At 45.2% G+C, this 13,122-nt stretch overlaps 2 protein-coding genes across 2 annotated transcripts in view; both read left to right on the forward strand.

Annotated features, from left to right (window-relative positions):
* The first annotated feature begins 207 nt into the window (after positions 1-207).
* Positions 208-10,184, forward strand: spint1a (serine peptidase inhibitor, Kunitz type 1 a). Its single transcript, XM_084681777.1, has 11 exons — positions 208-336; positions 554-1,017; positions 2,382-2,539; positions 2,714-2,855; positions 6,768-6,938; positions 7,263-7,307; positions 7,401-7,532; positions 7,672-7,722; positions 7,886-8,056; positions 8,445-8,504; positions 9,299-10,184. The coding sequence occupies exons 2-11, from the start codon at positions 600-602 to the stop codon at positions 9,478-9,480; spliced, it is 1,530 nt and encodes a 509-aa protein (XP_084537903.1). The 5' UTR covers positions 208-336; positions 554-599; the 3' UTR covers positions 9,481-10,184.
* Positions 10,185-11,111: 927 nt separating this feature from the next.
* The window catches only part of LOC146300231 (pleckstrin homology domain-containing family G member 3-like), a 31,191-nt gene continuing 29,180 nt past the window's right edge, over positions 11,112-13,122 (forward strand). Inside the window, exon 1 of the mRNA XM_084681790.1 lies at positions 11,112-11,256. The gene's annotated coding sequence lies outside the window, so the exon portion shown is untranslated. The remainder of the gene's footprint in view (positions 11,257-13,122) is intronic.

A 13,122-nucleotide genomic window follows, 5' to 3' on the forward strand; every position in this document is an offset into this window, starting at 1 on the left:
TATTTAAGATCTGTTCCAATATGTTAAATGTATGCACCTTCCTGCCAAAGTAAATTCCTTGTCTGTTCAAACTTTCATGGCGATTAAAACCCTTTCTGATTCTGATTCTAATGAATTGGAGTGGCACTTGTCCTGGAAATTGAGTCATCACATCCGACGTAGGCTGCTGGGGTAGAATTACACTTCCTGTATCTCTCACAGGTAACTCACTGGTCGAGAGAGACACACCTAAAGAGGAAATAGAAAACGATTCCTAGCATTAAATTTCGAATCTATGAAGCTTTGTAGGCCTACATTTAGGTAACTCCCGATCGTTTCAATTAACTGGAACTGGAGGTAAGTAACCACCTAAGTGTTTTTATTTGTTGTACAACGTTATACGACTTTGTTTCTACTTTTCAAGATTCCAATATGACGATTTGTGAAACTAAATTTATCGGTGTACATGTGTTTTGAGACTTGTTTCTTAAAACAAGTAAATGAACTCACTTTTGTAGATCTTATTCTGTCCCAAACTTTCTTGAAATACCATTTCATTTTTTAACTATTTCAGATACCAGTGGAATATCTTTGTGGATTTGTTGTTTTGGACTTGTACTATGACTTTTAAAATGACTTATTTTCCAATTGGATTATCAGCAGCCATTGTGTTGCTTCAGTTATTTTTTCTTGGCTGTTCGGAGGGCCAGGGTTTTGGGGAACAATGTCTAGAAAAATACAAGAAGGGTCGTGAGAATTTTATTCTCGACGCAGACGACTCAGTCAACGACGGTGCGACATTTATCGCCTCACCGAAAGTTCAGAACTACAAGGATTGCGTCCGTTCCTGTTGTAAAGACCCGAAGTGCAATGTTGCATTCATGGAAACCGCCGAGGAGGGTCTTATCAACTCGTGTTTTCTCTTTGATTGCCTATATAAGAAGGAATACGTCTGTCGATTCGTCAAGAAGACTGGATACATAAGCTACATCCTAGACAGCCTTTATGAGAGTCACCTTGCAGATAAAGTGCCACCCAGTAAGATATTAATTCATACCAAAAATTGTATTGATCCACGTTCACGGAATACACATTATCCACAACCAAACCTACACCTGGAACATAAACAGTGTGAAGAGGCAAAGTTATTTTCTGAACTGTTTTGGTGTCAGAGACACTCTCCTGAGAAGTAGGGTGAAGCAAGGCCTTCTTGACATGTCTACACAGGCCAGAGAGCATTCCCTCCTTTTACAGCTTTCAGTTTCAGCTCCTAATACCTGTGAGAAAACAGTTCTCTAGGGAGTTTATGGTTTGGAAAATAATGAACAAAAGACCTATCTGTGTGTAGTTTAGCAGTGCAGTGTTCAGCAATGCCTGGTACACAATGCATGGTATTGTATTGTACTAGCAGCCTCATGTCCCCACAGGTAGTTATCATATCTGTCTGTACAATCTCACACTATCTAACTTCATGCATCAAACTTCTCTCGTAAGTTTGGACTGATAGTTTTCTTAAAGACGCCTTCTGACTCACTCAGCCAGCCTGTAAAGCAGAGTGCAGTCTCTCCAGTGGTGTTGCCCTGCCATATCCTTAACATCATCACATGTCGTATCCCTAACATCATCACGTCATATCCCTAACATCATCACGTCATATCCCTAACATCATCACGTCATATCCCTAACATCATCACGTCATATCCCTAACATCATCACATGTCGTATCCCTAACATCATCACATGTCATATCCTTAACATCATCACATGTTGTATCCCTAACATCATCACGTCACATCCCTAACATCATCACACGTCACATCCCTAACATCATCACACGTCACATCTCTAACATCATCACATGTCGTATCCCTAACATCATCACATGTCGTATCCCTAACATCATCACATGTCGTATCCCTAACATCATCACATGTCGCATCCCTAACATCACATAGCATCCCTAACATCACGTCACATCCCTAACATCACGTCACATCCCTAACATCATCACATGTCACATCCCTAACATCATCACGTCACATCCCTAACATCATCACATGTCACATCCCTAACATCACATGTCACATCCCTAACATCATCACATGTCACATCCCTAACATCATCACGTCACAACCCTAACATCATCACGTCACATCCCTAACATCATCACGTCACATCCCTAACATCATCACGTCACATCCCTAACATCATCACATGTCACATCCCAAACATCATCATATGTCACATCCCCAACATCATCACATGTCGTATCCCTAACATCATCACATGTCACATCCCTAACATCATCACATGTCGTATCCCTAACATCATCACATGTCACATCCCTAACATCATCACATGTCACATCCCTAACATGTGATGCTGTGTTGTCCGTCCCCCAGACGAGGACGACCTCCCCCCGCTGGCCGATGCGGGGCAGGACCGCGTGGTCCAGCCCCAGGACATGCTCATTCTCAACGGGGTCCGGAGCAAAGACGACAAGGCCCTGGTCTCCTTCCAGTGGCAGCAGGAGGCCGGGGACTCGGCTGTGGTCATGAATGTGGGTTACCTTAGGCCTGTTAAGCTCTAGACTGACAAATCAGCTGTATGCATACTCTGCTGGTGTGTAACCCATCATGGAAAAAGCCCTCTAAACATTCAACTTCAACCATTAAGCGCTCCAAAGTTCTGACTCACAGGTCAACTCATTCTTTTCTATTTCCTTCTTTGGTAGAAAACCAGCTTCGAGGATGAAATCTTGGTGTCCAACCTGAAGCCTGGGATGTACAAGTTCAAGCTGACCGTCACAGACTCCAGCGGGCAGAAAGACTCCACAGTGGTGACAGTCCTGGTGCTGACTCCAGAGCAGTCTGAAGGTGAGTTTGGTGAGAGATCTCAGTCCACAGAGGGCTGCGTTCCCCAACCAGACAACAGCACTGCATGCTGGGTAAGACAGTTGGGATGTTATGGGGAAGAGGTTGCTCTGTTTCTTCCTGCCAGGGAGTCCATGTGACAGTGGCTTTAGATTTAGCTGTGTCTGCACTAGTCAGGCCACAAGAACACTGTAAGCAGGGAAATGAGAAACCACAGATGTTTAGTTTGCTAAGTCTCTTGCGTTCTGTCTAGTTCTAATGGGAGACCCTTCTGGTATATGGGTACCAGGCACTAACTCCAGGTGTTGGGCTTTGGTCCCTAGCATAAAGCTGGACAAAGAATTGTCTATTGATATTATATTTATTAAAGTGAGCATGATTGCCCTTTCTGTAGTGAGTGTAAGATGAAGAAGAGTATCATCCTCATGTATTATGTGACTCATCTTGAGTCACAGCCAAGTTCTGTCTGTCCTCGGGTTTGTTTATGTTTCTGTGACACATCTGAAAGCAATCTCTTTCACCTTTTGAAGTAACATATGAGGATGCACTGCCAGCACAATCTGCTCTATGGTGGTCAATACTGTGCCCCTACATTCACTGTGAGTGTAAATGACGGTTTGTGAAAGTTGACGCATGGCAAAATGTGCATGTGTCTCTACAATCTCAAACACATTTTTTATGTTAAGTATTCAGCTGTAACCGGTTTAACTTGTTAAAGTTAGTGTTGATTGCAAATGGCTTCATTTGAGTACATGGCATGGAATTCCCTGGCAGCATTTGCATGAATTGCTTTAACAAGCATGTCTTCCCACATAGCTTTTCATAATAACAGGCTGTGATCTTTGTTGCAAGTCTCCTTTATTCCTCACTGGATGATGATTGGGCAACATCTACATTTCCAGATAAAGACTCACTCATGTCCTAATTACCTTGTTCTGTCTTGTCATACTGGCATGTGAGGCTTGAGGTTTGAAACAGTGTGTCTGTTTAGCAGTGGTGGCTGTGCCTGAAATCTGAAATATTTCTGAATGAGTGCCACTTCCTGTTTTGGGGTGTAAGACACGAATGTCTTTGAATGTTACCACACCACTTTCAGGTTCCTGAGGGCCACACAGTAGGGCTAGACAGGTTTGCAGTTAACGCCAGACAGCATGGCTAGCGCCACACAGGAATGCTAACCTGCCACAGCAAGGTTAACCAGGTGGGCGTCAGACTGGGAGGAGACGGCAGAGGGGCGAGGAAGCTCTGTGCTGTTACGTGACTGGTGGTTTCAGGGTTAGTCCAGCTGACCTGAGGACTTTTTCTGGAACAGGAAGAGAGTCAAGTTGTGGCTGTAATTTTCTTTCCCTGCTGCCCTCTCCCCTTCCCTCTCTCCTCCCCCCCTCCCTTTCTCCCCCCTCCCTCTCTCCTCCCCCCTCCCTCCCTCTCTCCCCCCTCCCTCTCTGCTCCCCCCTCCCTCTCTGCTCCCCCCTCCCTCTCTGCTCCCCCCCTCCCTCTCTCTCTCCCCCCCTCCCTCTCTCCCCCCCCCCTTCCCTCTCTCCTCCCCCCCTCCCTCTCTCCTCCCCCCTCCCTCTCTCCTCCCCCCTCCCTCTCTCCTCCCCCCTTCCCTCTCTCCTCCACAGCCTAACCTGTCTGTCTGGTTTCAGCTTGGGTTTCAGCTTAAAGTGCTTACGCACCACTGTTGATCTTAAAGGGGCAGTTGGTGATGCTGTTGAATGATCTCAGTGTTCAGTATTCAAAGCTGGTGGGGCTTCAATGATTTCCTACCTCCTAGACAGAAAAGACACTTGATCATTCTTTCATCTGGCTTAACTATTAACAAGCCCCTGCTCTGATTAGAGTCAGGAATGTTTCTGAAAGGAGCAAGCTAGGTCTGACAGGTGGTTGCCCTTCATGTCAGCCCACAACACTTACAGCTCAATGGCCACCTCTTTACATGAATCACAATTGACAAAGGTTTGTGATAGACAATTAAAGAGGGCAGATAACCTCCCCCCCTCCTTTCATCCTAGTCACATGGACGTAGTTCCAATGTCGTCATACAGATCGCTGGGTATCGCTTTATCTGTGGATGCTTGTTCACCTATTGTGATGTTCATTAAGCCCTAACTAAATCCCATCTGGGATCTGCAGTTCAGAGCTATGAATCACATCCTTTTGAAGTGTGCTGGCTGCCAGTTTGCTGTCACATAAGCACTTCCTATATCATTTCTGTGTCGTCTCTTATCTGTTTTCTGACTAATCTGGTCTAAAACTACTGACCCAATCGCAGTGGTTATCTGCACCAGATAAACTAGTCTCACTTTCCAAGAAGCTTTTGGCTAACATTTATTTTGGACCTGTCTCTGTATTAGTTGTCTTTGTAGCGGTCACTGTAGACACAGTGAGCATATGAATTGTAGACAGTCAGTTATAATGACCAAACAAGGCATTTTGCACACAATTGTTTGAACATTAAAAGTAATAATTTCCCTGCTTTGTGCTCCACCAGACCACTGCATGGTGCAGTCACTGTATACACTGATCATGTGACCTGTAGTGTGATCATGTGACCTGTAGTGTGATCATGTGACCTGCTGTGCGATCATGTGACCTGCTGTGTGATCATGTGACCTGCTGTGTGATCATGTGACCTGTAGTGTGATCATGTGACCTGCAGTGTGATCATGTGACCTGCAGTGTGATCATGTGACCTGCAGTGTGATCATGTGACCTGCAGTGTGATCATGTGACCTGTAGTGTGATCATGTGACCTGCTGTATGCTCCTCCAGACCACTGCTTAAGGAAGCAGCCTCAGTCCCTCGGTCCACTTCTTTCCTCTCTATATGTCACCACCCTGCGACATAATCAGAGAACATAACATCGATTTCCATAGCTATGCGGATGACACACAACTATATATATCCACTGAACCCAACGATGGAACGGCCATCAATTCCATTACTAACTGCCTGTTGGCAATAAATAAGTGGATGAACGATAACTTTCTTTAATTAAATGAAGACAAAACCGAACTCCTACTATGTGGCCCCAAATCCAAAAGAGAGATGCTTACTAAGAATCTAGGAGGCTTAACCCCCTGTCTTAAACCAGAGGTGACGAGTCTCGGTGTAATCCTGGACTCAGATTTGAATTTTAACTCTCACATAAATAAAGTGACCAAAACAGCTTTCTTTCACCTGAGGAATATAGCAAAGGTACGACCATTCATAAACCAAAATGATGCAGAGAAGTTAATTCATGCTTTTATATCCAGCCGGCTGGACTACTGTAACGCACTTTTCACTGGTCTTCCCAAGAAAACCACTGAAAGACTACAGCTCATAAAAAATTCTGCAGCTAGATGATTAACCAAAACTAAAAGGAGAGAACACATTAGTCCTGTCCTAGCTACTTTACACTGGCTCCCTGTCACTTTCAGAATTGACTTGAAGGTCCTTTTCCTCACATATAAAGCTCTACACGGACAAGGACCTAGCTACATTGCTAACTCTCTTATAAACTACACACCAGCTAGAACACTGCGATCATCAAATGGAGGCCTATTAGAGGTTACCAGAAGCAGTCATAAGAAGATTCGGCCTTTGTCAATTATGCCCCAAAACTATAGAACAAATTACCCATAAATATTAGGGAAGCAAACACGCTAGACATTTTAAAAGCCAGCTTAAAACCTAAAAACCTTAAAACTTACCGAAGCATTTAAGTAATTTGATCTCAAAAGGGTTTTAGTACTTTTATTAGTTTTATTATTGTTCTTATAGATTTGCTATTTTAGTTATTACTTTTGTCACTTGTATTATTGATTTTATGTAAAGCACCTTGATCATGTGACCTGCGGTGTGATCATGTGACCTGCGGTGTGATCATGTGACCTGCGGTGTGATCATGTGACCTGCGGTGTGCTCCTCCAGACCACTGCATGGTGCCCATGAAGGTGGGCCCGTGCCGCAGCTCCTACCCCAGGTGGCACTACAACGCCGCCTCCAGCAAGTGTGAACCCTTCACCTTCGGGGGGTGCATGCCCAACGCCAACAACTACATGACAGAGGACGAGTGCAAGAACGCCTGCCGAGGATTGTCTGGTACTAAACACACACACACACACCCTCTGTCTGTCTGTCTCACACACACACACACACACACACACCCTCTGTCTGTCTGTCTCACTCACACACACACACACACACACACACACCCTCTGTCTGTCTGTCTCACACACACACACACACCCTCTGTCTGTCTGTCTGTCTCACACACACACACACACACACACCCTCTGTCTGTCTGTCTCACTCACACACTCACACACACACACACACACTCTCTGTCTCACACACTCACTTACACTCTTTCCACTCATAGTTCAGAATGTTGATGTAACCTTTTGTGTGTTGACCCTGTTGTAGAAAGCCACCTTGCTGGTCGCAGTGGGCCTCTACCAGCAGCTAAAGGTAAGGCTTCTGTGGAAAACTGAGAGTGAGTGGAAACACAACCACAGTTATTATGGGAAACATTCATGGTGTGTGTGTGTGTGTGTGTTGTAGGCGAGATGTGTGGGAAGCCGTGTGAGTCAGGCCAGTTCAACTGCTCCAACGGCTGCTGCCTGGATGCGGGTCTGGAGTGTGACTCTGTGAAGCAGTGCAGCGACGGCTCAGACGAGGCCTCCTGCGAGTACCGTGAGTTAGCGGCCACGCAAGCTCAACTTCTCAAGACTCAACTTCAACTGCAGATGTTTATTTCCAGGTTTCCTGTGATCCTCCAGTGATGTGTAGTCATGTACAGTTTTTAAACTGCCCTGTTCCTGCTCTTTCTCAGTGAATAACAAGTTTAAGATTCTCCTGCAGATTCCTGTTGATGAACAAAAAGGTGAGAAGGTTTGGCTTGCTGCTTTGGGGCTGTGGTGCCGGGATGGCTCTGGCTTTATACTGCTGTGCTGCTCGGAGCTCTGCCAATGGCCACGTTTCTTTTAAGGCAAGGTTGGTTGTTCACGTTTCTCCCTCCTCCTCTCCCTCCTCCTCCTCTTGAGCAGTTCGCTGTACGGAGACTCCGGACACAGGAAACTGCAGAGACAGTTTCACCCGATGGTACTACAACCCTCTCCACCAGAAATGCTACCGCTTCAACTACGGCGGTTGCCTAGGCAACGAAAACAGGTTTGATGACAAGGAGACGTGCATGAGGACGTGCAGGATGGTGACAGGTGAGCACGCCCACCTGACAGGTACAGCCTGTGGTGAGGCTCCTGCCAGGGGGGGCAGGAGGGAGCTGGGGGGGGTTATGGAGGGACGGTGGGACACAACGCCAACATCAATCATTCAAACATTGCAGTTAATTAATGCCAATGATGATAGAAATAATATTATTGAATGAAAGGAACTATAATGTGAAAAAAAATTGCATAGGGAGTTTTGGGTGGCAAATCTTTTTCTTGGCTAGTAATGGACGCCCCTTGGATCCTTCAGTAGCTTAAAGATTAACACAGTGTACCAGGAACTTGCAGAAATTGTCAAAAAAAACACAAATTATTATTTTATCTCGAACTATCTTTGAGAAAACAACCCGATCACACATCTCCCACATGTCTACAGAACAAGATGTGTACTCCAGGAAAGAGATCTTCGAATACCAGAGTGATAAGAACATGTCAGGTCAGTAGTTCCTCTTGAGTTGCTGCGGCTCTGAAACACACCTCTTACAAGTAACTGTGCTGTCCTTTGGCCTTCAGATGGACGTCCTACTGAATTCCAGTCCTCCTTGGACACCCTGACAGCTTGACCATTTTAAATCAGTTTTTTCTGCCTCATTCATTCAAGCTTCTGAAGTCATCGCTGGTCACAGATGTTTTAGTGTTGATGAAGTCGCCCTTCTCTCAGGACTGATTCTGTCTTGCTTCCCCCAGACCCTACTGGGTCTAGCAGCCTGTACTGTTCTGCTTCTGCAGTCATGAACTACACAATGCTGGAGCTGAAGAGCATTCTTGGTCGGCTGTTCAGGGTCTCGTAAATGGCCAGGTCCTTTGGCCAGGTCCTGGTGCTCTGCAGGTCCTGGTGCTCTGCAGGTCCTGGTGCTCTGCGGGTCCTGGTGCTCTGCGGGTCCTGGTGCTCTGCGGGTCCTGGTGCTCTGCGGGTCCTGGTGCTCTGCGGGCCCTGGTGCTCTGCGGGTCCTGGTGCTCTGCGGGTCCTGGTGCTCTGCGGGTCCTGGTGCTCTGCGGGCCCTGGTGCTCTGCGGGCCCTGGTGCTCTGCAGGTTCTGGTGCTCTGCAGGTCCTGGTGCTCTGCAGGCCCTGGTGCTCTGCAGGCTCTGGTGCTCTGCAGGTTCTGGTGCTCTGCAGGCCCTGGTGCTCTGCAGGCCCTGGTGCTCTGCAGGCCCTGGTGCTCTGCAGGCCCTGGTGCTCTGCAGGCCCTGACTGATGTAGTGTGTTTTTCCCATCCTCGTCTCTGCAGTGGTGGTGATCGCGGTGCTGCTGGGCGTGGCCATCTTCATCCTGCTGGGGGTTCTGTGCTACTGCTTCCTGAAGGGGAGGAGTAAGAAGCAGCCCCAGCACCAGCGGCCTGCTGCCTCCCAGCTCACCCCCATGGAGGACACTCAGAGGCTGGTGTACAACACCACCACCAAGCCTGTCTGACCCTCCACCCTGCAGCAGCCAACGCAGGCTCCCCACCGCTCCAGAGGAACAGGATCATGGTTCAAACACAGTTTCCACTCGTATGTTTTATTTGAGAGACTTTGAGTAGGTTTGATGTTCATACGCATAGTTTTCTTTGAGCAAAGTGGCAACGGTTTCTGTTAAATATAATGCTTTGTGATTGTATATTGTGCTTGTGTTTGGATGCTGTAGAAATCATGTTGTCGGTCAAGGAGTTTGCAGGTTAAGTTATATAGTCATGCCGATGTAATCATGATTCTTCTAAAGTGCTGTAATCATGATTCTTCTAAAGTGCTGTAATCATGATTCTTCTAAAGTGCTGTAATCATGATTCTTCTAAAGTGCTGTAATCATGAACCAACATCCTGCCATAGGTGCTCAATAAGTTAAGTTTAGTTTGAATTTATAATTGTTTTACTTTGAATGTGTGCTGGTGAAAATGTACATAATGCCCTTGGTCTTAATAGTAAAAGGAAGTAATGTCTTTTAGTTTAAGAGTTTTATTTTGTAGTTTAATGTGTTATTTGCATTAGAAAAGTTGGGGAAAGTAGGTAAAGTTGGAGAAATATATTCTTTCAACCTTTCTTTTATTTGCTTTTGTATATAGCTGTAAGTTTCATTTAAAGATTCAGTTCAGTTCGAAGTCCTCAATTCTTAAATAAATTAGAAAATAACAAACACAATTGAAGTCCTTGTTTCATTATGCAGGATATTCATACAGCTAACATGATGTCATCACATTTGACCTGTAACCAAGTGGCGTCCCATTTCTGAGGGATATGTAGCCCTTACCCCTCAGTTTCGAGGGCCAAGGGCTAGGGGTAAGCTAAGGGGAAGGGGAAGTATTGGGATTCGGCCTTAATGTTCTTCACACTGCAGGCCATCAAAGGCCATGGTTGTCCTGGTGATCCAGGGGCCGTAGGTTTCATCATACATTTCATGTTGTGTGTTTTATAAAATGTATGTAAAACGAACATATTTTATACATTTACCACTTTTTGAAAACGGCCAATCTTTCGCGCATACTTCCCCCAGTTATTTAAAAAGCCCTAACCCGCGGCCCCGACGTCATCCCTGATCCCTCGTTCCGAAGGGAGGGGTGTGACCCTCTCGAGCAGGTCTGGGGATTGATCCTGCAGTACCGGAGGCTGCAGGTGCGAAGCTGAGTAAGTTGCAGTCCCACGGTTCACCACCAGATGGACACATTTGGTTACTTTTCTCACGGTACTGAGGGCCGTTCACCTGTAACCACCACGTATAGCTGACAAATGTAAATAGTCGAAACGGGAAAAAAGCTTACACAATCACATTCATTTTGTAAAAAGGTACAGTTATTTCTTAGCAATAGAAGAGACTATTCTGTAATGTAAGCAAATTAAGCATGTCATGTAAGAAAGGATCAACTTTCTACATAATTTCTATTTATTTGTGTTTGACCTCGTGTGTGGTTATTGTAACAAGTTGATTTGATTAATTTATTTTGGGGGGAGCAGACAGCGCATGAATCATTTCAGGGTTCGTTTGCTCCGTCGTTAATGTTCTCCAAACAAGCAGTGAAGTAGGCGGGCTTTGGCAAGCACTGTTCGGAGTTCGTAGACTTTCGCAGCTGATTCGCAAGTCAGTAGAGGACAGGACAAGGATTTCAGATCTAGTTGGACAATGTAGAGAAAAGTAACGGAGCAAACGGGATTTTGAAGTATCTACATTTTTCATCAAGAATAGCGCGGACGGAGTGTCCTCCAAAATCAAGATTGGGTAAGTGTCTTGCGGCACAATTTGGGGGTATATGACTGAAGTGTGTAAAAACGTAAACGTATATAGGGTGTAGACAAACGTCACATTTTAACGTGTTTTCTTCAGAATTTCTAAACACTTTTAATGCGTGTTTTTTTGTCATTCCACTGCCCATCAGTGTCTTCGATCAAAGCCGCAGAACTGTTCATGTGACATTGCCCAGTGTTTAGTCCGCTGAATCATATTTATGGTCAAACATGTTCCTGCTGCCAAACGTTGAACTGTTAACAAGTGTTAAGTCATAGACAGGTGTTTACTTTTATTACAATCACAACTGTGAATATTCATGATCCCTCCCGTCTACGTCCCAGGTATGCATCGCTACTGTAGTGTACGGATACAACTTTGTAGATAGTGACCAATATTCTGCTACAAACAACTCCTAATAGAGATGTGATATTTCCATAGCCAAATCGGGGCTAAGGCTCGAGGCATGGCGAGGACCGAGTTTCGGGGCAGATAAGTGATGTTTGTTCTAAAAAGTATCACTGTTGACTGAACTTTGATCGGCTTGTGTGACCTGCATCGTCGTTGTTTCTTCTTGTGGGGGCCTGGACAGCAGAGTTTAGCAGCTCGACATCCTGAATCATTCTCCTTGGCCCCCATTATTTATGTGTAATTCATCTTCTTTTATCAGATTTCTTTCACTTGACCTAGCAAACCCAATTGCTTCTGCTAATGGGAGATAGAGTGGGACAAAGAGAAGAGGTCCCTAACGGCAGGCTGTTCATCGTTTTAAAGAATTTCCCCACCAGCCATTGACAGAGAATGGAACAAAATCAATCAGTTGCTAATGAAAGGTCTGTGTCTTTGTGAAACATCCTTGTCTGAAATCTCAGACAAACCCTCACTGGCCCCCTATGCACAAATGTTTCCTCTGACACAGGCATGCCACTCTAACTCTAACCCACTCTAGAAAACCCTCAGGGTTCGTGTTTTAGTTCTCCTATTAAGATAAATACTTCCTTGTTCTGGGCATTGGCACACTGTAATGTTTCTTTTCTCTTTGGCACTGTATGCTGCAATGAACAAAGAGGAAATACAGTATTTTGCTGTCTGGTTGTGGCGCTAACACAAGTTGAGCTGCACAAGTGACTTTCACACTTCTGAACTTGTGTCCTTTATCTCACCCACAAAGTGACTGAAGCTCTCATATCTGTGGAGAGTGTATCTCTTAAGTGTATCCTACAAGTCTGCCTCTAAACACAAACAACCTGTGTTTTGGAGTCAAGCTTAACTCAGTTTGATGTGGCATGAAAGCTTATCGAATGCTCTAAGGATTAAATGTGTTTGTCTTGTCTTCATGGAGAGGATGGTAATCACATCTTGGTGGTATGTTGTGTTGCAAACACACGTTTGGAAAAGTGTCTTTAATGCAATGTCTGTGGAGAACTCTGTTTCTCTGTTCTTGACTTGTGTGACCTTAAAGTTACAACAACCTCTGCAAGATGGAGCGACAAATCCCAGACAGATTTACAGGTCCGTCTTAAAAGAAAACAAGACTACCGAACGTTGAAAGAGAAGGTGTGCTTTGTTTTATGTAGTGCTCTTGAGAGCCTGCGGAGGCTAGTATGAGTGTTGTGAGTGAGTGCTACAAGGCTCAAACATCCCATAAACCTGACGTTAAAGGTCACGCTTCTGTGGAAGCCTGCGTTGCTGACTTTACAATGTTCCGTTTAGTTTACTGTCAGGCGTTTCACTGATCTGCACACTTCATCTTTCCCCTCAGAAACGCTATAGAAGATAATAGAGAACAGACTCCACTTTATGTCGATAATAAATCACTTAATCACTGTTATAGACCCAAGTCTTACTTTAGTTTGTGTC

This window comes from Hypomesus nipponensis, chromosome 3 (assembly GCF_054491055.1).
Source record: "Hypomesus nipponensis isolate SF chromosome 3, ASM5449105v1, whole genome shotgun sequence".
Taxonomy (NCBI): Eukaryota; Metazoa; Chordata; class Actinopteri; order Osmeriformes; family Osmeridae; genus Hypomesus; species Hypomesus nipponensis.

Bases quoted from the DNA above. Each gene is read 5' to 3' on its own strand.
- spint1a (XM_084681777.1), top strand. From the start codon at position 600: ATGACTTTTAAAATGACTTATTTTCCAATTGGATTATCAGCAGCCATT. The intron at 7,308-7,400 runs GTAAGGCTTCTG...TGTGTGTTGTAG, and splicing joins GCCTCTACCAGCAGCTAAAG to GCGAGATGTGTGGGAAGCCG. The intron at 7,533-7,671 runs GTGAGTTAGCGG...GCTCTTTCTCAG, and splicing joins CGAGGCCTCCTGCGAGTACC to TGAATAACAAGTTTAAGATT.